General features: G+C 39.8%; 1 protein-coding gene across 1 annotated transcript; it reads left to right on the top strand.

The window, feature by feature from the left end:
• Nucleotides 1-120: 120 nt before the first annotated feature.
• fam162a (family with sequence similarity 162 member A) lies at nt 121-19,191 on the top strand. Its single transcript, XM_086066250.1, has 5 exons — nt 121-294; nt 3,160-3,261; nt 3,682-3,796; nt 16,542-16,650; nt 17,595-19,191. The coding sequence occupies exons 1-5, from the start codon at nt 252-254 to the stop codon at nt 17,706-17,708; spliced, it is 483 nt and encodes a 160-aa protein (XP_085922376.1). The 5' UTR covers nt 121-251; the 3' UTR covers nt 17,709-19,191.
• The last annotated feature ends 8,017 nt before the right edge of the window (nt 19,192-27,208 follow it).

The raw sequence follows: 27,208 nt of genomic DNA, 5'->3' as shown, positions 1-27,208 counted from the left end.
AAATGGAAAATCAAGTAACGAATTTAACCAGAATTTCTGATTTTTATGTAAGTATTTATTTATTTTTATCAGGCAAAGAACGCGGACAAGTAGTACTAAAGGTGGTCCTTTGTAGCACGAGGCTACTATGCTAGCACTTATGTAGGACTTCCGACCGCAAGTTAGGCACCACTACTGTATGCTGGCATCTTGACTTTCAGAAGCGGACGTTTTGACGTGTTTACATGCACGTCGGAACACAGATATAAAATATGGATTTCGTCAGATCCCGACTTTCATTTGCAAATCTTTTGGGTTCGTATGAGTTTAAATGTGTTATTTCTTAATATAGATTATCAACTAGTGAACAGTTTACTTTCCTTATTTAAGTGTTGTAACTTCCCAGTTGTGTAATTATTGTAGATTAACTGTAAAGTAAAATATATTTGATCAATTTGTTTGCTTACTTAATCGTCAGTAGCAACTCTATATTGACAGTTGTTAACGAAGTGACGTAAAACGAAAGATGGGCTTCTCTCGGCATTACCAGCCTAACCATAACAATTCACGGCAAAAATAGCGCTAGGTGGCGAGTTGCCTGTCCCGGAAAAATATTCATTTCGATTTATTTACAAGGAATGCTTAAATAGGCTCCAACTCGCCCGCGACTCTACTGAGGATGAGGGTTAGGAAAATTAACACATGATTTCATGCATTTTTTTATTTATTAAAAAGGGCAATTCAGTTTAATTTGGATGTTTATTTTATAAAATATACATTTTAAATAATACATTATTCTAATAATTATTTGAATTGGTGCTCTTCCTCCACAAAGAGAGGGATAGGGGCCCAAATTGGGCATTTTGGGGGGTCTGCAACTTAATTACGAATTACTTATCAAGGTTTTTTTTTTTTTTTCTTTTTTCAAATCATTAGCTAATATATAGAAGGCTACTGACTGATATGCCAACAGTATGATAGTACTGTACATAAGATATTTTAAAGCATTTACCGGTACACATGCAGTGACTGTGACTCAAAATCTTGTGTTTGGACAACTTGACACCATTGCAAACTTAAGTATTGTAAGGTAAAGTGACACATAAAAATGTGTTAAAACTAGAGATATACCGATGTTTTTTTGCGGGGCCGATAACCAATATTAAGAGACAATACAGTGGAACCTCGAAGTTTGAACATCTCAGAACTTGTACAATTCGGACTTCAACCCAAAAATCTGAGTAAAAAATGCCTCGGAGTTTGAACTAATTGTTGGAGTTCAAACACCCAAGCAAAGCAAGCTAAGCCGAACATACCTTGAAAACGGGTAGCCGAGTGAAACCGAGCGACGCCGAGCAATGCCGAATGCTCACGTTGCGGTAGTTAAGACAATGCACTGCTCATTTCCAGTCAGATCGTGAATACTCCTGGAGGTGCTCCATACTCGTGAGTGCATTTAGATTTTTACACGACTATTTTCTTCGCCATGGGCCCAAAGAAAGAAAACAGTGCCAGTGGCAGCAAATAAAAACATACAGTGTTACGAATCACAGTGGAATTAGGAAGGAGATTATCGTGCAGTTGTAACTACCGTGACTACTTCTGTAAAGACTGGCACGAGGACCCCCCTTAGCTGTTCAACAGCGTGCCTGACGTTAATCAACGTACGCAAGGACCGCTTAGTAGTCTAACTATATGCCCAATGTAAAATACACAAACTCAGCACTGAACTAAAGCTAGCATTTACATATCATTTATCATCCACTGATGCCATCACACCACAACAGGCAAGGTAAGGTATTTTTAAATGTTTAAATACTGTACTGTACTGTAAATGTAAAAAACAAAAATTTAAATTAAAATAGGAATTTTCTGTTTTTGGAGCTTGGGAACGGATTCATTGCATTTACATTATTTCCTATTTTTTTTTCAGAGGTTGAACAATTCAGACTTTGAACACTTTGCAGGAACGAATTATGTTCAAACTCCGAGGTACCACTGTACTCATTTTCGCTAAAAGGGAGTATATTAGCATTGGAATAAAAAAAAACAATAACTCCTTTACAATGTAAAAAAATATATTTTTTGTATTATTTTTGGCAATTTTTCTAGTTATTGTTGTTTTGTGATTTTTTTTTTCTTTTAATCATAGATAATAGACATCTTTGTGTTGAAATTCTAACAGATAGTTCAGGGACCTCCAAGGATTAAATGAAAACTTAAACAAGTAAATAGCTCCCCGTTGTTTTTCTGCAGTAAATAAAGTTTTTCAAAATGTATAAATATCTGAAATGTTAAGTTTTTACTCATCTTAGTTTTAATTTCAAACAAAAATAGAATGTGCAGAGAATTCTCAGGCTCAGCAACATCGCTTCTAGCGTTACCGTAAATGCAAATTTAAATAAATAGTTCCCTGAAGTTAACACAGTTTAAAATTGTAGTTTTTCAAAAATGTTGATGCTATGTAAATTTTGTAATTAAATTACAGTTGCCTCTTGCATACTTGCGGTTTGGCACCCGCGGAGTCGGATATTTATTTTGTCAGTTTTTGCTTTTTTTTACCCCAGGATTTTTTTTTCCCCATTTCCACCCGGTTTTTGTAGAAGCCGTATAGTGAATGTTTATCAGTGTATTTTGAGTTGAGAGGAAAAAATCAATGCATTTCAGTGGGCATCAATCCCTTTGGGTTGGCTAAAAGGCCTCGATGCGTCAATCTAATGTCGGAAGCTGGTAAGTGTCAGGGCGTCGGTATGCGCCATCAGATTAATGTACAAATCACAGATGTAACGTCGGATTCCTTGGGGAGCGTGTGTATGTGTGTGGGTGTGTGTGTGTGTGTGTGTGATTTTGTTTTTCCTTTTTCCATTCATTCCAACTGGACTTTTTTTCTGAGTTTTTGGGGAATTGCGTCACCATGGTAACTCGGAATTCCAATAAAAGTAATGCCGCAGCGAGTCAGATCGAGCCGCATCGTTTGATGCCTCATTTGTGCCGGTGCGTTCTACGGTACGGGCCGCATTTTTGCGGAAAAATCCTTTGAAGATAATATAATAAACCCAATTTTCTAGGATAGTAATATGTGCCTGCTATGCTTCGCAGCTACTGCTTTGCTACGCAGCAGTCCCATAATTAATGGAACCGTGTATTCATTCTAGTGTTGTATACCATTTTTGTGCACAGGTCTGAGGTGCATACCAGTCACGGAAGGATGGAGCCATAGGGGGATGTGTAGTAAACCGCAGGAGGCCAAAGCAGACCCTCCAGCTGCAGCTCCAGCAGAAAGTAACACGCACAAATACACTTACACACGCAATGCACACGCGCGCACACGCGCGCGCACACACACACTAGGGAAAAATATTGATATTGCGATATTGGTCCATGAAATATGCATATCGCAAAGACATGCAATAAGTTTCATATTGAATTGTATGCTTTTATCTGAATGGGACCAGTCTGACACAAACTTAAATGTGCATCACCATCCAATAGTTGAACATGATCTGTTACAAATAATTAACTAAGAAAACATTGAGCTTACTTATTTTGCCACCTGAAAAAAAACGTTATTCTTTTCTTAGATAATAAAAATGTTATTTCTTTAGGTACATGTTAAATATCGCAGAATCTATATATTGCTTGGCTTTCCAATATCATGCAGCCCTAAAACACACACACACATGACACATGGTGTTTTGGCAGCCAGCCCTCGTCTCGGCTTCAAGATCCCAGGCTACAGACCCTCAAAGCTGGACAAAAAGATGCTGCTGTGGTCTGGACGTTACAAGACAGTTGACCAGATCCCTGAGCTGGTGTCGTAAGTGGACTCATTCTGTTTGTCTGTAGTTTGTCCATGAGCAACATCACAGGATAGGGGTGGCGGCTCATTTAGGGGTAATTGTGCTGTTTCCTGACAGGAGGGCAGAGATGCCTTTGAGATGCTGCCATGATCTCAAAGTAGTGGCCTAGGTTTTGTTTCATTTATTGATTTTATTTTTATTCAACTGTAGATTGGGGCTGGCCACTGTGTGATACTTTTATATTGGTATTATTAGTATATTAGTTTGCATCAAAAAGTAGAGTGAAATATTTTTTTTCTATAAAATGTAAATATAATCAAATTAATGAAATTCATTTAAATATTTTGAAAATAAATGTATTCACATAAAAATACGTTTAATTAGGTTAAATAATTAAAACATAAATTAATCTAAAAATGACATCGCATTTGCTCAGGGTTCAGGTAACGACCAATCACGGCTCGGCTTGCGAAAATCACATGACCAAACAAAGAAAACAGGTAAGCCATGATATGTCATTACCTGAGCAACAATGATGTCGGCCGTTTCTCAATATGCTTCTTGTCCGTACCTACGTCCTTGTGATGTCTTGAAACGTCATCAGTCGCGGCCCAAGTACTGTTCCAATTGCAAATACGCAAAAAGCCATAAAGTTCGAGCAAAGAACGATGGAATACCTTGATGTTATTCTTACTCCTGATTTTGATGTATTGCTATAACTGTATACCACGTGACTATATCACGAGTAATATATTAAAGGGATTACACCACATTATTTTAAGCCCTTCAACCGTTAACTATAGGCATATAATGATTAAATCTTACCTTTGACACCATGACGATGTAATTTTTTTTCTTAAATATTGGGTCTTTTTGCGGAAGTAAAACCCCCTGTCAGTAAAACCCCACCTCTCCTCGCGTGCTTGCCGCGCCCTTGTTGATCTCACTTACTCGGCGAGCTGGCTGCAGCCTGCTGTTGTATCTCTGCGTTTGAAGGCTCTGAATGGCCACGCAACGCAAGCCAACAATTCTTCAATAAACATTTGAAACAAAACGGCTCCTTGCCGCAAGAAATCGTGAAGGATGGGAGGAGAGGTAGGAAAAGAGGACAGAAGAAGAAGAAGAAGAACCTGAGCGGGGTTGCGAACCGCCAAACTGGTGCTTGCACGCTAACCACTAACCCTTTGGTTAGGACCAGTAGCGCAAAGGTTTTACTTGTAGTTTACACAAGTTTCGGCCAGAAATTTTTCTGGGATTTTAAGACGGCCAATTGTCCTTGCACTTGCATTCCAAATGTGAAGGATAATTGGTTGCTTTGAATTCATTTGGACAGAATGTTTACTGATAAAGGCTACTTTTGTCATTAGCCCATGGAGGTCTCAGCGAAAGTGGCCGTGTGTTTAGTCCGCAGAGGCGGTGCGCGGGTGGATCCGCTCCTATGGCGTCAAAAAGTGCCAACAGCTCGTTTTCTCAGGTTGTGAGGGTGTTGAGAAAATTGTACTATAAGTTATCACATGAATAAGCACTTTATTATTTGCTGCAATGAAGAATTGCTTCTTCTTGCAATGAAGAATGCTTTGCTCTGCTTCCACACTCACTTTCACATAGCTAGATTAGGGCAGCTGCATCTAACAGCTGATTAACAGATGACTCATGATGACTACAAGAAGAACATCTAACCCAGCAGAATGGATTAAGCCAGTTCGCTAAAACGTGCCTGTTGTCTGTTAAGAAATTATTGCAAACTTGACACACACAGACAAACAAATACACTGTGTTTCAACTATTCCTTGTACCCTTACCCCCTAGTAGGGATCGGAATTTAAAAAAATAACAGTTCTTGTTGAGAACCGGCTCCCAGTGTTTCAATTCGTTTGCTGTTTTTGCTAACGATTCCCTTATCGGTTCTGTGGCGGACGATGACATCACCACGTGTGCGAGTCGAGCGACATTTCCGTGCGCGCCGAGCAACAAACATGGCGCCACGCTCGAAAGTTTGTTGACTTCTTCCAAGAAAAGCTAACAGGTCAACTTGTAATGTTTGCAAATTGGATTTTTCGTCTAAGGGAGGAAACACCACCACTATGCAAGACTTTGAACACACAGCATGCGATAACTGTGTGTCGTGTTTGTGAGCTCTCAGCATTGCAAGCGTTTTCTCCTATCAACACTCCAGGTACAGATAGTAATATATTAGCGCCAGTTTGCATTTATGTGAAACGTGCCGTGAGTAACTGCTTATGTTAAAGCCCGTATCTCACTGAACGGCGCCGACTTGCGAGGGCAAACGCAGCGGCACGCAAGTTGTTGTGTTGTTTTTTTTCATCAGGTTTCATTCAAGGTTGCAAAACGTGCAAAGACGTACAGAAGGAACCATGACTTAAAAAGCAACACTCGCTACTTCCACACGACCACACTGCTCATGAGTCACACACCATTCTACTGGCTGTGTCTGTTTTGACTGAGACAGGGAGGAGGAGTTTTTGAGTGCTCAGTTCATCTTAGTGTTGAAATGTTACTGGAGTTAGACATTATTGTCACGAAATAATCTAGGTTGTATTTTGTAAATTTCTACAGAAAATGATGAAAAAAAAATTAGTTTATTTTCAAATATTTTTTTTCTGAGGACCCCATGACGCACCCCATTGAGTCCTTGAATGTGGACCTTAAAACTTCACTGTTGGGTTTGTGCAGCAATGTTACTTTTAAACATGTATCTTGTTTATAGATACAACTAAAACATAAAAAGTGGATGCTAATTTATGTTCATCTTTTTCCCCAAAAATAATCGATAAAGAATCGAAACGTTAAGCAGGATCGAAAACGGAATCGTAATCGTAATAAAATCTTATCAATTCCTATCCCTACCCCCAAGAGTTGGAACACCCATGTAACTACGAGCGTGAAATCGAATAAAAGGAGAGGATGAGGAGTGAACTGAGCTCTCATGAGGTAGCAAAGGTTTCAAATGACTTGATCAATTAGGGTGGTTGAACTTTTTCAATAAATGTTGGGGAAAAAACTGGCGTAATAAGATGACATCACATATAATGACATCAGAATTCTCTGAAGATTGTTATCAGCAATGCAAATTGGGTCCAAATTAAAAGTTATCTTTTTAAGGTTCTACTGTTCACACAGCATAACGTGACCTAAAAAAATGTCATGATAAAGTTTTAAAGGGGAAGTCAACGTTAAACATTTCTTGACAATAGTATGTTATATGTGACCTCACTAGTTTAGACATGACATTCTGATTAATATTATATTTGTGGAAACAAAATCCATCTCAGGGGCGACCATTTTAATAATAATCTAGGTTCTTTAGAGAGTGCAGTGATGAATTGTATGAGGCAGTTCCTCTATTCTCTCCTCGCGAGCTGTCTAACAAAAACTGAGTGTCTTCTCTCCTTTTTGTATAGTGTTTAATAAATGTCTAACAGGTAAACCTGACAGAGGGGCTGGTGCTTGGAGAGCAGAATAACGTAGAGTTTTTCATAAAGGGGTGAATGGAGGAAAACACCACTTTTGGTGAGGAATTAGCATTTAACATGTTTAAAAGCGCCAAAAAGTAGATTTTTCACATTGCTGACCCTTTAAAGAAGTATCATTTGAAATTATGCATGGGATTTACCTAATTTAGGATTATTTGGGATAAAAAAAAAAAGGTTCTGGAAAGACACCAATGTGAGTTGCAGGTTTTGTTTTGATTCACCTGAAACTGGTACATCTATAAAAAATATCTTTGCATGTGTGTGTGTATAAAGTAAATCCTATTCAATATATGTTATTGTATTTATATATAATATTGTAAATTGCAGTTGTTAAACAAAGTTGTGTAAAAAAGGACGAGATTTAATAAAGTTGTACTTTACACGTTAAATATTTATTATTATTTACGCTCATAACAGGGGAGGAATACTTAGAAATGCGATGCTGATGGGGTACTTTACACGTTAAATATTTATTATTTACGCTCATAACAGGGGAGGAATACTTACAAATGCGATGCTGGTGGGGGGCAGCAATGCACATGCCGTGCCTAGTCTGCCGGAAAAGAAAGAAGAACAAACGTGGTGCTCCTCCGCTGCCGTTTGTTCCTTGAAGTACGAAATGCATCTTAGGATATTTTCCCAGCCAAGCAATAATCGATGCATCCTTTGTTTGAGCTAGCAAATAAGAACGACATCCGGGAAATCCGTGTGGTCTTGCCTTATGCATACTTTCGATTGGAACAGTACCTGGGCTACCATTGATGACGTCTCACGAAATCACAAGGATGTAAGTAAGGTTAAGTTTTAACGGATGTATGTTGTACAAACACATTTTGAAACATCGAAATAGTAGTACTAATTCATTGAAAGTTAGCCACATGATATAACTGCGATGAAATACGCCAGCAAGATATGCGTACTTGGGGAGTACGTTCTTGAGACCGGGCTTACAAAGTCCCTACTCGTTGCATCACAAGAACGTACTCTGTGTTCTTGATATTCAGAAACGGCAAAATGGCCGCCCTCTTGAGATGGATAAAAACAGGTGTGTTTTGCTTCTTAATTCATATTCCACAAATGTAATATTAAATAAGAATTGAGTGGTTTGTGGGAACGCATAGAACATATTGTAAAGCAAATTTGACTTTCACTTTAAAAGCATTCATTTTTGGCCTCACTTCACTTTCCCCCCCAAAAAAGAACAAAAAACTAAAATTTATGGAAATCCACTAAAAGAGGAAGTCAAATTTGTTCTATGCAGCCCCACTAGTCTGAATATGTTATTCTGTTTAATGTTGCGGTAGTGGCATATGAGTTAAAGGCACTGTCCAACGTTTTGACTCAGAAATAAACACTTTTTAAATACAGGATGTTTACTCACCAGCCAATTCCAAAGCGGGGGGTTGCGGGGGGCGTGTCACTGTAGGCAGACGGGATGTTGAGTTGCATTGTTGAAATGTGAGAAAAGAGTTTCACGCATTTATACACATTGTCGTGATTATTTGGGTTGCCGTAATGGCGGACGAGAAATTTAGACGGTACTGAGGGGAGTTGTAATTTCCTCAGCAACCTCTGGGGGCACCACGTTGACTTTGCTTGTTTGTAGGAGCAAAATAAACGATAAAAATCCTTTTATCAACTATTCATAATCTGAAGTTGCTACTATAGTTAATCATGGAGTTCTTTGCTTTAATAAGAGAATTACTAATCCACTCAGAAAACACAAATGATTCTGCAGAAAAGGAATTTCTAGACAACAAATGTATTTAGTAAACATACACAGTCACAGGTGGTTGGTGCCTGTCGGGGCGGCAATCCTCGAACCCGCTGGTGAACACCAGCGGTAAGGGATGCCGTCAAGCTGAAGAAGGAGTCCTATTGGGCCTTTTTGGCCTGTGGGACTACGGAGGCTGCTGACAGGTACCGGCTGGCCAAGCGGAATGCGGCTTCGGTGGTCGCTGAGGCAAAAACTCGGACATGGGAGGAGTTCGGTGAGGCCATGGAGAACGACTTCCGGACGGCTTCGAGGAAATTCTGGTCCACCATCCGGCGTCTCAGGAGAGGAAAGCAGTGCGCCAATAACACTGTGTATAGTGGAGATGGGGTGCTGTTGACCTCGACTTGGGACGTTGTGAATCGGTGGGGAGAATACTTCGAAGACCTCCTCAATTCCACCAACACGCCTTCCTTTGAGGAAGCAGGGTCTGGGGACTCTGAGGTGGGCCCCCCTATCTCTGGGGTCGAAGTCACTGAAGTGGTTGGAAAGCTTCTCGGTGGCAGGGCCTCGGGGGTGGATGAGGTTCGCCCGGAGTTCCTAAAGGCTCTGGATGTAGTGGGGCTGTCGTGGTTGACACGTCTCTACAACATCGCTTGGACATCAGGGACAGTGCCTCTGGATTGGCAGACCGGGGTGGTGGTTCCTCTTTTTAAGAAGTGGGACCGGAGGGTGTGTTCCAACTTTAGAGGGATCACACTCCTCAGCCTCCCAGGTAAGATCTATTCGGGGGTGCTGCAGAGGAGGATCCGTCGGGAAGTTGAATCTCGGATTCAGGAGGAGCAGTGTGGTTTTCGTCCCGGCCGTGGAACAGTGGACCAGCTCTACACCCTCAGCAGGATCCTTGAGGGTGCGTGGGAGTTCGCCCAACCAGTCCACATGTGCTTTGTGGACTTGGAGAAGGCGTTTGACCGTGTCCCTCGGGGAGTCCTGGGGGGGGTGCTTCGGGAGTATGGGGTACCGGGCCCCCTGATACGGGCTATTCGGTCCCTGTACGACCGATGTCAGAGTTTGGTCCGCATTGCCGGCAGTAAGTCGAATTGGTTTCCTGTGAGGGTCGGACTCCGCCAAGGTTGCCCTTTGTCACAGATTCTGTTCGTAATTTTTATGGACAGAATTTCTAGGCGCAGCCGGAGTGTCGAGGGGGTCCGGTTTGGTGGCCTCAACATTGCATCTCTGCTTTTTGCAGATGATGTGGTGCTGTTGGCTTCTTCAAGCCGTGATCTCCAGCTCTCGCTGGAGTGGTTTGCAGCCGAGTGTGAAGCGGTTGGGATGAGGATCAGCACCTCCAAATCCGAGACCATGGTCCTCAGTCGGAAAAGGGTGGAGTGCCCTCTGCGGGTCGGGGATGAGGTCCTGCCCCAAGTGGAGGAGTTCAAGTATCTTGGGGTCTTGTTCACGAGTGAGGGTAGGTTAGAGCGGGAGATCGACAGACGGATCGGTGCAGCGTCTGCAGTGATGCGGACGTTGTATCGGTCCGTTGTGGTGAAGAAGGAGCTGAGCCGAAAGGCAAAGCTCTCGATTTACCGGTCGATCTACGTTCCTGCCCTCACCTATGGTCACGAGCTGTGGGTCGTGACCGAAAGAACAAGATCCCGGATACAAGCGGCCGAAATGAGTTTCCTCTGCAGGGTAGCCGGGCTCTCCCTTAGAGATAGGGTGAGAAGCTCGGTCATTCGGGAGGGACTCAGCGTCGAGCCGCTACTCCTCCACGTTGAGAGGAACCAGTTGAGGTGGCTGGGGCATCTGGTTCGGATGCCTCCTGGGCGCCTCCCTGGGGAGGTGTTCCGGGCATGTCCTACCGGCAGGAGGCCCCGGGGACGACCCAGGACACGCTGGAGAGACTACGTCTCACGGCTGGCTTGGGAACGCCTTGGGATCCCATCGGAGGAGCTGGCTGAAGTGGCTAGGGAGAGGGAAGTCTGGGCTTCCTGCTAAAGCTGCAGCCCCCGCGACCCGACCCCGGATAAGCGGAATTGAAGACGGAAGACACAGTCACAGCCTAACCTATTAATGAAACGGAATAAAAAATGTGAATCAAAGATAAAAAGAAAACATGCAACCAACGAACTAAGATAAACAGGTAATGAAAAAGGTAGATGGGGAATAGAGATGGAAGTGTTTTAACCTGTCAATCCTTTTATATTGGAATCAAAGCGTTCCGCCTGTGGTATGGTCAAATTGCAAAGAAAGCGCACTTACGGACAGGTTCGGGAGCAAGGGAGAGGGAGAGACTTGGCGAGCGTCGATCCTCAGTTGAAGAAAACTCAGTTGGAGACGATCTGGGCGGTCGGCGCGTGCGTAGCTGGAATGTTGCACTGGATTCTCTGGCTGATGGTGATGGCCGCATGGTGTGGTCGCAAGTCCTTGCAAGATGGGCGCGCAATGTGGCTCAAGTCCAGGGCTCAAAGAAGGAAGCCATGTGGTCGCTCTCAGCGTGTTCGGCGACCACGTCTCTCGTGATGGTCAGGAGAAGTTCATCGGGCAAGAAAAGAAGAGAGAAGAGGAGGGGGAAGTTCCTTCGCGCGCTGGCTTTTCAACTTGTGTCCCAGGAGGTTGGAGTAGTAGTCCCGCCTCTTCCGTGCGCTTGAAGCAGACTTGGTCGACTGAGACCAAGCTTTTGGGATAGCATTTGATAATGTATGATCAGAATTGACAAGCCAGATGCTTCATTTATCATTCTGAACATATTTCAAACATTACCGCGATCATTAAGTTATTGAATCCGCTAAGCTTACTAATTAGTTAAACTTTGATGGCTGGAGAAGTTACACACATCATTCATTTAAGATAGACATACAGGTTGTTTACAAAGATAAACAACAGAAGTCACTTGATGTCAGTCAAGTACATAGAGTCCGTTAATGTCCCGAATTATGTAGACTTCAGATTAATTATGAGCGGCAGGATTCTTGAGGATAATACCGATAGTGACCACTGGATGGCACTGTTGAACCGTATAACTTCCAAGGGGCGTTGTTTCCAAAAACACATTGCTGATTCTTGTGGATAGACCAGACCATAAAAGTGGTCTGGGGACTGATAAGCAGTCTTATCGCTAGTCTGCTTGCTAAACAGGCTTTTACATCTTTGTAGGCGCCGAGGTATGTGTTAACTGTGGGTTGTAAAAATGAAATCCAGTCCCTGCTGGCGGGAAATTCAGAGAGTTTTTCATTTTTGAACTGTCTCTGGTTGGTTTGAGAAAACACAGGGTTAAGGCACGCACACACATTCCCCAAGGGGAAGTGTTTAAAAAGACGAAGCACAAAACAAAAACGGTATTAATATTGAGTTAAATGTAATTAAAACATTTGACTCAAGCAAAAAATCCCAGGCAAGTGACGTCGCACTTAAAATAAAAGAGAAACCGCCGTTGCAAGATGATAATAAAACATATACGCCTAAAACAGAAAAACGTTATCCGACAATACCACCACCACCAACTTATGACGTAAATTGTCCTCCGGAGCCAAACGCTCCCATTGCACCCACACATAGAATGATTCGCAGGGGTCAAGGACCTGAGTTGGCTTGGAATAAAGTAATGGGGGCAACACCACTCTTTATAGAGAATCGTGAAGTACGGGATATTAGTGATACATTTTGTTAGAAAACGATCATGTTTTCTGCGTGTTCGTAAAATTTTTTCACAATCACAGTTGAGATCATGTGAACAGTTTTTTCCTTCGAAGGTTTTATCAGAAATTTCTGAGACACAGCCGAGCTCACTCAATCAGTGATTTCTCTCAGTGTGTGTCTTCACAGCAAACTCACAGAATTCTTATACAATAATGAAAAAAAGTAGTACAAGCCTCCCACAGGATGCAGCTCCCCCCCTCCCTCAATCCCTCAGCGTGTGAATCATGGACGGAAAACGGAGAAAGCAGATAAGACCTTGACAGCACCATATTTTAGTTCAACCCGAGAAGGAAGACAGAGAAAGTAAACAAGACCTTGACAGCACTTAATCATACACAGGAAACCTCCCAACACATTTATTTTCCCAGATAATTAGAGGGATGAATCTTCACTCATCATTCTTTACTTAGTTTACACCGTTCTGACTAAATCTAAACAGTTATAATTAAATTGAAACAGAAGATTGTTTTCAATTTCCACTCATTCAAGTTGTCAATCCACGTGCAGGGGAGGACAACCAACCAGACTATGTTTTAGTTCATAGACCTTGGATTAAAGAACAAATGATTAGAGTCCTTGAACACATCCCGTAGCCAGATGATAACGTGGAAGAATGTATTCAGGGCATAATTGACCTGCAACAGAGTTTTTATCTTAACGGACCACAAATGCAGCAACCACTTATGTACGTCACGGGACCAAAGTGGCATCAGTGTAAAGGACAGTGGCGTCCATATTCAGGGGATAATCATGACACCATCATACCGGTGGATGAAGTTATGAATAGTATGAACCAACCCCAGCCTATTTTCGCAAATATGCGCAGAGTATTCATTAAATGTTCAAATTATACAATAATTTGCCAGACCAAACAGAATACAAATGAGTCTGTACAAGAATATAGAGCCAAACTCTGTCCAATTTTTAAAACTAACAATGGCATCACTGAGGACGCCGACACAAACGACCCATTTAACCAGCAATTCAAACAAACAATCCTTAATGGTTTGCAACCACGAATAAAGTCATGGTTAGAACGTAATATGGTTACTCTCCCCACGGCTTCTGTATTCAAATTCATCACTTGCGCTATACATGCAGAGAAAGTAGCAAAAGCAAACTTCAAAAGAAAACAGGAAGTTCACCTACAGGAGAGAGACTGACATTATCCGAACTAACCAAAATAGAAGGAGACAGAGTTATCGTAATTACAAGACGGACAGAAATTATTTTGCCAAATACAGCAACAGCAATGTAAGTTATCGCGATGTGGTGGCTCTCGCTAACAGGTAGAATTAAGTAACCATATTTAGATTAAAAGATTCTATATACATAGACCATGTTTCTATAAATGTTGACATTTGGTTTTTATTCGAGGCAGATATTTTTTTCATTCAAATGTGATTTATGAGGAGGTTAGACCATTGGTCGATATTCAGAGTTAGTTTATTTTTCCAGTTAACAAGATTTTTTTTTCCCGCGATAGTAAGGGCTCCAAGTGTAGATTGAATTTGTTTACGTGGTAAGTCAGTTGTTGTTAGGTCACCTAGCAAACACAAGTTTGGAGATAAAGGTATTCTACAGTCCAAGATAGCGGAAAGTTTTTCTAAGACTTTAGTCCAGAAATACATAACCGGAGTGCATAACCATAAAGCATGAAAGTAAGTGTCTGTAGTGTTTTGTAAACACTGGAGACAAATGTCGGAGTCTGAGAGTCCCATTTTCTTCATCATATATTGAGTAATGTATGTTCTATGAATAATTTTATGTTGGATAAGTTGTAAATTTTAAATACGTTTTCACAAACTTGAATCCAAAAGTCAGATTCCGGAGCTATAGACAAGTCTGTCTCCCATTTCGAGATGGGTAAATACATTTTATCAGTATACGAAAGTAACTTATATATTTTTGAGTTTTTTTTGTTGTCGGAGAAAGCTTGGTAAAATCTTAAATGGTCTTAAATAGGTGTTTAAAAGTCTTACATTTAACTTGAAGAAACCTGTAGGAACACTGTTTAGATTTGGTGGGCATTTTGATAAAAAGCCATTTTAATTTACTCTTTGACTGCCAGACGTTTTCAGAAAAGGGATGCCGTCAGTGCCAGCCGATTTAAGCATTTTGACTGATCTTTCAAGGTCCACAGAAAATGTTCTGTTTGGTTTGGACTATGGAAACACACGTACTACCAAATGAAAGATTGGACTTTCATCTTTCATCAGAAAAAAAAAGTTTGTTTCTACCTTATTCCGTTCTTTAGTAATCAACAATAGAAAATGGTTAGTTTGACCCAATTTCGCCTGTTTTGGACCAAAATACGGAGAAATCAAGCTTTTAGTGAAACGATATTATTTCATGCATTCTAGTGAATTTTACACTTCTTTTTGTCCATGAATGATGCCACAAACACCTAAATAGTGCTTTACTTCTATAAAACACTACCACCAAGAATGAAAAAGTGTTTTTTGATAGCAAAATACGTTTATTTACATTCAACAGTGTAACAATTTGACAACAATTTGGCAAACTATTTACAAATGTGTGCAACTGTGGTGCTATTTACAAATATGTGGATGTTTCAACGACAGTTTTTCTTTTTGTAACACTCTCCTGCGTGCAAGGAGACGCAACAGCATTTGCACAACAGATTGCCTCTTCGCGTGCTCCACTTTCTTGCAGGCCGTTTTTTCCGGGGAATAGCAAGTATATACTGCAGTGTGTGTTGCCATCAAGTCTAATATCAGGATCATGCTACGGTTTCGTTACGTCTCGCTTCCTCGTGTCCTTCAGTTGCTACACCGGGTTGTAAGAGATGTTCTGATCCATTTTATCCACTCCATTCATGGTGGCATCGTAGTCCAGAAACAGTGTCTTCTCCGTGATCAGACTGTACCCGCTCCTCCGATGAATATGCATTGGACTCGGGGTACTCTTCATTGTCCGATCGAATGTCCGGTCGGTTATTGTGCGCGTTTTCCGGCCTTAGCAGCGGTAGCCGCGCTAGCTGCGCTTAGCCGGTGAGGCTTTACTACGTGATCATAACAGTCGCGTCAAGGCTTCCAACTTTGGCGTCAAGCTCGGAGTCATCCTCATCATCATCATCAATCTGCATTGGTCGATGCCAACTCTCCATCGCCCGATCGAATGTCCGATTGTGTAGAAGTACCCGGTCGGTTATTGTGCGCGTTTTCCGGCCTTAGCAGCGCTAGCCGCGCTAGCCGCGCTTAGCCGGTGAGGCTTACTACGTGATCATAGGCGCGTCAAGGCTTCCAACTTTGGCGTCAAGCTCGGAGTCATCATCATCGTCGACATCAATGCGCTTTTTAGTATTGATTGATGCTTTCCGTCTTTGAAAAAAATGCTCAAGCGTGAGCTGCTTGCAACCGGTTGCTTGGTCAGCCATTGTGGCTTCATCAGCCATTGTCTCCTCAACACTCTAGCTCCGCCTCACGTCTTCTACTGACGCCCACGGTGGGCGGCCCATCCAACCTTGTGCAAAGAGAGTCATCGCTGCCCTCTAGGGGCCAAAACGAGTCTTTTACTAATCAGATCTGCCTGATACTTTCAGCACAGCTGCTCAAGGCTTTCCTGCACCCGTTTCCAAAAAAAAAACAAAAAAACATAGGGGACGTCTTTTAACGTCCTCGGCGCCCTTCCCTAGGTTTATGCTAAACGTTTTATAACGTTTATGGCGGTCAAAGAGTTAAGTGATTAAACGTTATTAATCAAAATTCTAAGATGTGATTAATCTGATTTAAAAAAATTAATAATTTAACAGCTCTAATAATCTATATATTACTTAAGTTGTATTTGTACTGCCTTAAATGACCTGTTGCATTTTGTCTGTGCATGCCACAGGTTTGAAACGCTTGACGGTGCTCGAAGCAAAGTACGAGTGAAAGCATGCTATGTGATGATGGCGGCCACAATAGGCGGCTGCTTTTTGATGATCTTCCTGGGCAAACGGGTGAGTGCTTTGTGTGTATTTCCACAGTGAACTTTTGTTGGGGATTTATTTTGCTCCTAATATGGTGGGATTTTCAAAGTCAGATGGTTTGTTAAAATTCTCCAAATAATAAGATTTATGCTTTTACAAGTTTATTTAGGTAGATTAGTTCTTGTTTTCTTTCTCCATGAAGAAGTTCCGTCTCATCTTTTTGACAATGACTGAAGATGTAATTTTGTTGTGTTTTGACTAGCTGCAGAGTGGCTTGCTGCCATATGCTCATCAGCTTATCTGTTGACATTTTTTTTTGTAAGCTTTCAACTTGTTGGCTTGATAGGACTCTCAATGCTGGGTAGATTTTTGTGAACAAAGGACTGAAGATGAAGCTTCTCGCACTAGCTGTTTACAATATTGGTTGATTTTATTTTACATGTGTGACAGATGATTAACTCATTCACTCCCAGCCATTTTCACTGAAGCAATCCCCTTCGCTGTTTTACGGGATTTTGACTGATTTTGCAAGGCCCACAGAGTATTGCGTTCTATTGCTATAAAAACATGGAACCTGCCAAAAGAAAGATTAGAGTCTCTTCTGTCATCAGGAAAAAAAGTATATTTCTATCTGTTTCCATTTTGCAAAATTTTGCGTTACACTATAGCCAAGTTTCATCATTTTTCACACGTCTGCTTAGAACTGTGAGTAAATCAGCTTGTTTTCAACATGGATTTGTTGATCTCTTCTACTCTGCTGCCACCTGCTGGCCGTTTTGTTATAACTACCATTGCTTCAACCGTTTTTTGCAGTTGAGGGGCTGCATCAAAGCCTTCTGTATGCTTTAGCATAAAAAACATATAAATACCTACAACATTTAAAACATTTAAAATAGAACGTATTTATATGTTTTTAGGAGCAAATGAGTTAATGACTGCAATGTACGGTAAAGTCTTCCATTTACTCATTTCAGGCCGCCGCCAGAAATGAGACCCTGACGAGTTTGAACATGGAGAAAAAGGCCAAATGGAGGGAGGAACTACAAAGAAAGCAGGAAGGCAATGCCTTGCCAGACAAAGCTCAGTGATCCAGGGAGAACATGCCCACACAAGAAGCATCTGCCTCTCACAAACTGGAGAAATACAGAGGCACTCATAAATATTCATTATGTATTTTTTTATCCATCCATTTTCTTAACCGCTTATTCCTCACAAGGGTTGCGGGGGTGCTGAAGCCTATCACAGCAGGCGTCGGGCAGTAGGCGGGGTACACCCTGAACTGGTTGCCAGCCAATCCATGGCACACACAATCACACCTGTGTATGTGAACAAAACTCGTTATACCTCAATTATTTAAAATTTTATATCCTTCCCGCTTATAAGGCTGTTTCCTTAATTCAGAAAAGGCCCTACAGATAAATTTTCATTCATGTCACAGCTGCACGAAAGGCAAAAATAAATAAAAAAATCAGGTGGTAAGCCAGACAGGTCCGAAACAACAGTGACAATGCCTATTTAGCATTTTTTCTTGTCATTCATTATTGTCGTCCGGCAGTCGGGGTAGTGCCAAAGGCCAAACTAAATAAATAAATAAAGACAATCGCTTACTTCTTCGGAACAGCGGTGGCCAGAAAGGGCAGGCTGGTCATCTGTAGGAGCATGCACGCATGGCCCCCAACAAAATGTTTACTACTTATGAAGGCTTCACTTCGCTGGCGTTAAACTGCTCTTTTGGACGTCCGCGCAAGTTGACCCTCGTTCACATTTATTCTTCTGAATTTTTGTCTTCGGGAAACGAATAAAGAATACATCCTTCATATTTGGACGGTTGTAATGTCTGGAGTGGTTTCTGCAACTGTGTTTACTCAGTATGTTTTTTTTCCGGAGATAAACGACAACCAAACAAGCACTACTTGCATGGCTCGTCAATGAGTTGAGGTGGGACTGGTTCAGAGCAGTGGCACATTCTCACCTCAGGTGTTTGTTTTTTGATCATTTAGAAGCTTCAACAGCCAAAATGTGTTCTTAGAATATTGAAGGATACTGGAGTACCTGTAGAAAACCCAGTCACTGGAAAAACAAGCCAACTTCACATATTAAGGACCTCATAATTGTGAGACATGCACTAATCACTCATACACATGCCATTTTCAAAGCCAAATTGATAAAAAAACTAAAGTATGTAACAGTGGCAGAGAATGGTTATGGTTGTGTTTAGGTTATCACTTCCACCAGGTTAAGAAGTCCGCCTGCTCAAAAATATTCTCTGGCCTTCCTGTGTGTAAATTTCTATGTTTTCCTCTTAACTGCGTGGGATTTTCTCCAGGCTTTCTCCCATATTCTCCAAAACATGCTTCAATACATAGAAAACGGTTTCTAGGTGTAAATAGTTGTTTCTCTATGTGTGACCAATCCAAGATGTACCTTGCCTCTCCCACTAAAATCAGATGGGCCGCCAGCTTTCCTGTGACAATAATGTGAATAAGCAATGCAGAAATTGGATGGATGGATATGTGAAACTTTGGCGTTGTACATTTGCACAAACAGGAAATAAAATTACAGACTGCTCTACACGTTGTCAACTGTAACTGATTTAAATCACAAAATAAAAATCTGAACTAATTTGTATTAGTGTCGTAGAAGAAGAAAATTTAACAGCAGAAGAAGAATGTCTTTTGAATGAAAAGCAAACAAGCTCAAGGGAAACAAACTAAGGTCACATTTTGTTTCCCGATGTGCAAAATAAACACATAATGGAAGGTCAGATAAAGACTCTATTTCTGTTTTTCAATGTCCAATTTTAAATGAGAAACAAACGGCTTGTTCCCGTTCAATGGAGACAGTAACACACTCTCCCCGTGGACGGTGGAGGAACGGGCCTGAGACACGTGAATATCTGAGAGCTTGTGACAGCGTGATGTTTGCCTCAAAAATAAATGTGTGATCCACAAACGTATTAGGATGTCTACATCAACTGAGTCAATGCCATGGATGCAGGCTAACATGAAAACCTTTGATAGCCTCACTGGCTATCTCCATGGTCTAATAATCCTTTCACCCAGATGCGTCCGATCGCTTGCCATTCAGCCTCACAGAAATCTGGCCTCAACCTTGGACCCCGCTCTGTTTTCCCCTCACATTGCTCAAGAAATTGTTCCCAGATGCAGTGTAGACCTCCCTTGACACACCATCATCATCAATTGCTTTTTCATTTACAAACTTTATCTTTAAATGGAACTCAATTATCCTGCTGTCCATAAACACAGACAAAAGATCACCAACAACCTTTACCCTACAAATGGATGCATGCCATCTGCTCCCTGGATCTGCTAGGTTGTCAGGTGAAGTTGAAGGGGACGGATGACTACTTGAAATTGAGAGGAAATCTTGAGGTATAAAACCACAGTCCTGTAACAAAAAAAAAATTCACTAAACAAAAAGAGTGTTTCACTAACTAAACAGAACTGCAATGGTAAATTAACTTCTCCTTATGTGTGAAGACCAAATTAATACCTGAATCTATGAGTCCCATAATGTAGTTAAGTGCCTGCTGTCCCCCACCTCCAAATAACTTACAAAATAAAAGACAAATAAAAGTGGAAATGATTTAGAAGGTTTAGAAATAAAATTAAAGTGTGTTGTTTCAGATTATTTGATCAAAAGTATGGATAGGCGAGGACCGATACCAGGTATTGGTATTGAACCATTACCAGGCCTTACTTCAAGGTATAGGTACTTGTGATGGTGGTTGTTACTAGTATCGACCGCCCTCGTCTTGCTATATTACAATCAGGATTGGAACTAGCAATAAGAAATTAGAAGAATAGAAAATTGCCATTGATTTTATGCAATTTAAAGGGACAATTCTAATACAGTATATAGGTCTTATTTTATGTATCAAATATACTAGTGGCATTGGTACTTGGTAGTACACGTATTGGTATTGATCTGGTATTGAACATCCCTAATGTTAACTTTATAGAAAACTCTAAATGTTGCTTCCCCATTGTTTTTTCTTCTTCTGGGAATGCAAAGTAAAAATGCACTATATGATAAAAGGCTCTATTATATTAACAGTTGTGTGAAATCACACAGCAGTTTCTAGTGCAGAAGTCACCAATCTTCATGAAACCAAGAGCTTCTTCTTGGAGACTGATTAATGTGAAAGGCTACCGCTTGACAGTACACACTAATGAAATAATAAACTTGCTTAAATTACATTTATACATTATTAATTATGTATTAACTATCCATACATTAACTATTTTATGAGAAGACGTTGATCATGTTAATGATGATTATTTATGAAACTGATAAATATCAGTAGGCAACACTTAATTATTAAATATTTCTGCCAGTGTTCACGTTTTCAAGTGATCACTTCTTCAACGATGCACCATTAGTTGCAGGGCCGGACTGGGACTCATTTTCTGCCCTGGAGTTTCAGGGCTCAGACCGGCCCACTTAAGTTCACATTTTAATGAAAATACACAATTTTACAGTTTGTGTATCAATGTAAAATAGAAGAGTATTCCCTCCAATGATCTTCAGATTGCATTTGATCAAAAATTTAATTTACAATTGAATGTTCTTACAAGAGCACAGTCTTTGTTTATTTGAACAAGTATGTGAACATAAAATGGGCAAAAAAAAAGGACAAAAAGAAACCAATAAGCAAATGTACATTAAATGAGATAAGACATTTTACCCATCACAAGACACACTTACCAAATGAAGTTAAACCAGCAGGATTAATTCAGCTAACACTATACTTCCTGTTAGTACTCTTATTTTGAAATGTGTTCTCAACTTCTCACCACTTCTGGTACACACTGAGCTGACTAACGTTAACTTGAAGAGAACAACGGTAATCGTAGAAGGCTTTCTCATTATGCTTTGTTGCTGTTACTAGTAACACTTGTGATTGTGTTTTGCCTCTTTTATGTGTTATTTTTGTACAGACAAGGTTTGATATAGTTATATTGTTTCTATTTGTGGATTAGAGTTTTGCTAATTTTGATTTTAAATTGTAACTCGGTGACACCCTTAGGAACAAAGGCAGGCAGGCAGTGCTATATACAATGGCCTGCAAGGGTGATTGGAGTTACAGTTGATTGACAATGAGACAGTCAACATAAGATGACGTGGATACTCTTTATATATGGGTTGATTATGTGTGGGCTGCTGCCTGTGCGATTTTCATATTCATATATATGCATATATATACAGTGCTGCTCAAAAGTTTGTGAACCTCTTGAGCAATTTGGATTTTCCAATTGTTTCAACCTGATTTTGTTGTTCAATCTGAACCATTGCATTTTATATGGATTAACAGGTGTAGATTTAGCATTTCAATGCATTGTTCTTTATTTTTGTTTAATCAATTGTGTAGTCAAAACTTAATTAAAAAGAGTTTTGGTGTAGGTGCAAAAATAAGTTAACCCTGAGCAGCATTGCTTAAAACAAGCAGTCAAGTATGATCAAGTAGGACAAATTGGTAGCTAAACTAACCACTGAAATAAGAGAGGTTTAGCAAAGAAATTGTGCATCACTGACTGAAACAGAGACAAAACCACATACATTAAGTCTTATCCAGGTGAACCCATACAGGCCACTCATGCTGAGAGGAAGAGAAATCTCAGGGGACCTCAGGAAGTGGGTAGTGACAGCACATCTGTCTGGGGAAAGCTATAACTATATATCTGCAACTAGAGAACACTGCTACAATCCAGCCTAGAAGTGGATAACCTTCTAAAATATCAGCAAGACCCACAAGACAAATGATAATTTAGGTGAAAGCCAACCTGTGCATCACATTGAGGGATTTGCAGACCTCTTTTGCTGCATCTGGGACACATGTTAATGCTTCAACAATCAAAACAAAAGTCAATTGACAAGGCTTTCATGAAAGGCTTGCTAAGTAGAAGCCTCTGCTCACAAAAAAAATATCAAAGCTGCCCTTCTCAACTTCGCCAGCGTACTCGCTGGACAACACTGAAGCTTATTGGAAGTCCTTTTTTGCTGACAGATGAGACCAAAATTGAACTGTTTGGTCACAACTAAAACAGTCATGTTTGGTGAAAAGTCAACACTGCATACCAGCAAAAGAACCTTCACCCTACAGTGAAGCAGGGTGGTGAGAATGTTAAGTTCTGGGCTGGCTATTCATCCTCAGGACCTGGACAACTCCACAAAATCCAGGGAATCATGAATTCAGAGGAATATTGTGAAATCCTGGATCATATCCTGAAGCCGTTCTTTGTCAAGTTACAGCCTGGTAGAAGATGGATGATGCAACATGACAATAATCCAAAGCATTCCAGCACTACAACCAAGGAATGTCTGAAGAACATCAAGATTTATGTTCTGGATGTGCTCAGTTAAAATCCTGACTTAAATTATTTCAAAATACTGTGGCGGGATCTGAAGCGGGCAGTTTATGTTAGACGCACATCCAACCTCTCTCAACTGGCTGCATTTTGCAAGGATGAGTGGCAAAAATCCCCCAAAGTAGATGTGAAAGACTAATAAGTCACTGAAGAAAGTGTTTGGATGAAGTTGTCATTGCAAAAGGAGGTGAATTGTTTCGATTAAGTGAGAGGTTCACGTACTTTACATATAGAGTGGTTCACATACCTTACATATATATATATATATATTTATTTTTTTTTTTTAAATTATTATTATTTTTTAATTAAATTTAATTAAATTATTTTTTTAAACATATTGTTTAAACATATGACTATTTTAGAGTGTTGCGCATACAATAAAGATGATGATTTTAATTTGTTCACTTCAAGGACACCTATGCAGGAATCTGAAGCAGATTAAGGGACAGGCCAAAATGAAGAAAATGGTAAAGAGACCGCCTCAGTCAATGACAGCGTTAAAGTGAGGCCTGAAACATCAGCTGAGAGTGCAGCAGTACCAGCAGTGATTAACATTGATGAATTAAATAACGAAGACACAGACAAAGATTTGGCATCACAATAGAATTTCTCTACAATTGTGTGTAATACAAACTCGGTCATACACATTACATGCAACTAGTTTTTACATTATATGATCTTGATTAGTTGAGAATATTTACTTTTTGTTCAGAATGCTATTTTCCTTTTAAAGGGGTACTTGACTCATTGACCCATTTTCAGCAGTAAAAAGTAAATATTTCGTCCAGAATGAATTTGATAACTTTATTATTTTTCATGTAGAATTAATATCTTTAAAAACAAATTGTTCCACTTGTCGACTGAAGATGACATCACCTGTGCTGAGGAAGTAGGTAACGACCAATCATGGCTCAATTTGTTGACCAAACCCAGAAAACAGGTAAGCCATGATTGGTCTTCCTCAGCACAGGTGATGTCATCTTCGGTCGATAGCAAGTAGAAATACTAGTTTTTAAAAGTATTATTGTATACAAAAAATAATGTCATTATCAAATTCATTCTGGACTTAATACTTTTTACTGTTGAAAATGGCTGTTGAAAGTATGCCTTTAATATATATCTCGGCTTTTTAACAATTTCTAAAGATGTTTCACAAATTTGTTGGTGGTATAGACATAACTATTCTCCTTTTCTGTAGACTGAGCGGATATCCGTATCTGCATGTAACATGCCTAACTCACTAAAACAGATATGGTAATTTAATTATCATTGTTGTCCAGAATGGAAGCTTATTAAAGAACCAGCTCAAGCTGCCAAGGTGTACAAAGAGAATCTGCTAAGGGAGCATGCGTCTGGGAAACTACTGAGGATGAAGATGGATGTAAGAGACTCTGATGAGGACAGGGAACGGGAACTTCTCACATTCTATAAACAGCAGCAAGAATGGGCATGTCCACTCCATTGTACTCTCACTGGTAAGTAATCCAGGTATACCATAAATGCATCATTAAAGTTTATACCGATCAAGTATCATATGGAATTGTTGAATAGGAGAATGAGATCCCAAAAATATAATTGAGGACTACTAATAAAATAACCAACCATCCAGCCATTAATTTTTTGAACTGCTAATTCTCAGGAGTGTCACAGGGATGTTGGAGCCTGTCAAAGCTGAATTCTATTTTAGCCATTCTCCTTTTATCTGGATTAGTTACTAAGGATGTTATTCTATAATTTCAGTCAACATAAATATTTGAGCACCTCTTTCTTTGCTTGTTAAATGTTACTCGGTCCAGTTACTTGCATCAGTCAGCCACTGTTTTTCCACTGTGTTATCATCAGTATTTTATTTCAGGTGATGTTGCTATTGGAGAGGGAGTGATGCGGTGCTTTATGACAACAATAATATCCAAACTCCAGTTTGGATTTTGTCTAAATCTTGGTTCATATTTTTTATGGTTATGATATCATTTGAAATGCAGTTCAGTGGTTAATTGTTGGGACTGCTTGTGGTTAGGGTTAGTGGCTGAAATGCAGTTCACACCCCAGGTATGTCAGAAATTTTGTTTTATTTGTGACTTTACTTAATGTGTTTCCATTGACCAAGAATGTGACCACCAAAATATGTTCTCCATTTAATATACTTGCTTATAGCAATAAAAAGTTAATCTTGGCTCTCGCACCTAAAAAAAACATTGTAGACTCAACATTTTTACTGTATTTAGTGCATTTTAACATCCTGAAGATGATAAAAGCATGCATTTCATTGTGTGCAGGCTCATTTTAAATATTTTGACAGTTTCACCTGAAGTGTACAATCAGGGGCTGAAAACGCATTCAAAGCAATAAAAAGTTAATCTTGGCTCTCACACCTAAAAAAACCCCCTTGTAGATTCAAATTTGTTGCTGTATTTAGTGTATTTTAGCATCCTGAAGATGATTCCAGCATGCATTTCATTGTGCACAGGCTCATTTGAAATATTTTGACAGTTTAACCTGAAGTGTACCATCAGGGGCTGAAAACGCATTCAAGGCAATAAAAAGTTAATCTTGGCTCTCACACCTAAAAAAAAACATTGTAGACTCAAATTTGTTGCTGTATTTAGTGTATTTTAGCATTCTGAAGATGATTCCAGCATGCATTTCATTGTGTGCAGGCTCATTTTAAATATGTTGACAGTTTCACCTGAAGTGTACAATCAGGGGAAGAAAACGCATTTAAAGCAATAAAAAGTTAATCTTGGCTCTCACACTTAAAAAAAACCCATTGTAGATTCAAATTTGTTGCTGTATTTAGTGTATTTTAGCATCCTAAAGATGATTCCAGCATGCATTAAATTGTGCGCAGGCTCATTTTAAATATTTTGACAGTTTGACCTGAAGTGTATAATCGGGCTGAAAATGCATTTAAAACAATAAAAAGTTCATTTGGGCTCTAACACCTTAACTAAATGTTGTAGACTCAAACTTTTGGCTGTCATTAGTGTATTTGAGCAACCTGAAGATGATTCCAGCATTAATTTCATTGTGCTTTTGCTCATTTTGAAGATTTTGACAGTTTCACCTGAAGTGTACAATCAGACTGAAAATGCATTTAAAGCAATAAAAAGTTCATTTGGGCTCTCACACCTAAACTAAACGTTGTAGACTCAAACTTTTTGCTCTCATGAGTGTATTTTCGCAAACCTGAAGATGATTCCAGCATTAATTTCATTGTGCTTTTGCTCATTTTTAAGATTTTGACAGTTTCACCTGAAGTGTAGAATCAAGGGCTGAAAACGCGTTTAAAGCAATAAAAAGTTCATTTTGGCTCTCACACCTAAACTAAACGTTGTAGACTCAAAATGTTTGCTGTCTTTAATGTATTTTAGCATCCTGAAGATGATTCCAACATGCATTTCTTTGTGCATATGCAAATTTTAAAGATTTTGACAGCTTCATCTGAAGTGTACAATCAGGGGCTGAAAACGCATTTAAAGCAATAAAAAGTTCATTTTGGCTAAAACAGCTAAACTAAACGTTGTAAACTCAAACTTTTTGCTGTCATTAGTGTATTTTAGCATCCTGAAGATGATTCCAGCGTTAATTTCATTGTGCTTATGGTCATTTTGAAGATTTTGACGGTTTCACCTGAAGTGTACAATCAGGGGCTGAAAACGCGTTTAAAAAATAAAAATAAAAATTTCATTTTGGCTCTCACACCTAAACTAAACGTTGTAAACCCAAACTTTTTGCTGTCATTAGTGTATTTTAGCATCCTGAAGATGATTCCAGCATTAATTTCAATGTGCTTATGCTCATGTTGAAGATTTTGACAGTTTCACCTGAAGTGTAAAATCGGTAGCTGAAAACGCATTTAAAGCAATACAAAGTTAATCTTGGCTCTCACACCTAAACTAAACGTTGTAGACTCAAAATGTTTGCTGTCTTTAATGTATTTTAGCATCCTGAAGATGATTCCAACATGCATTTCTTTGTGCATATGCACATTTTAAAGATTTTGACAGCTTCACCTGAAGTGTACAAACGCTTTTCAAGCAATAAAAAGTTAATCTTGAATCTCACACCTGAAAAAAACATTGTAGACTCAAATTTGTTGCTGTATTTAGTGCATTTTAGCATCCTAAAGATGATTCCAGCATGCTTTTTATTGTGCGCAGGCTCATTTGAAATATTTTGACAGTTTCACCTGAAGTGTA

The sequence above is a fragment of the Leptonotus elevatus genome, chromosome 21 (assembly GCF_054856555.1).
Source record: "Leptonotus elevatus isolate MCC_2025b chromosome 21, RoL_Lele_1.0, whole genome shotgun sequence".
NCBI classification, from domain to species: Eukaryota; Metazoa; Chordata; class Actinopteri; order Syngnathiformes; family Syngnathidae; genus Leptonotus; species Leptonotus elevatus.
Note: the sequence above shows the minus strand (reverse complement) of the source record. Positions and strands in the feature narration are given on the sequence as shown.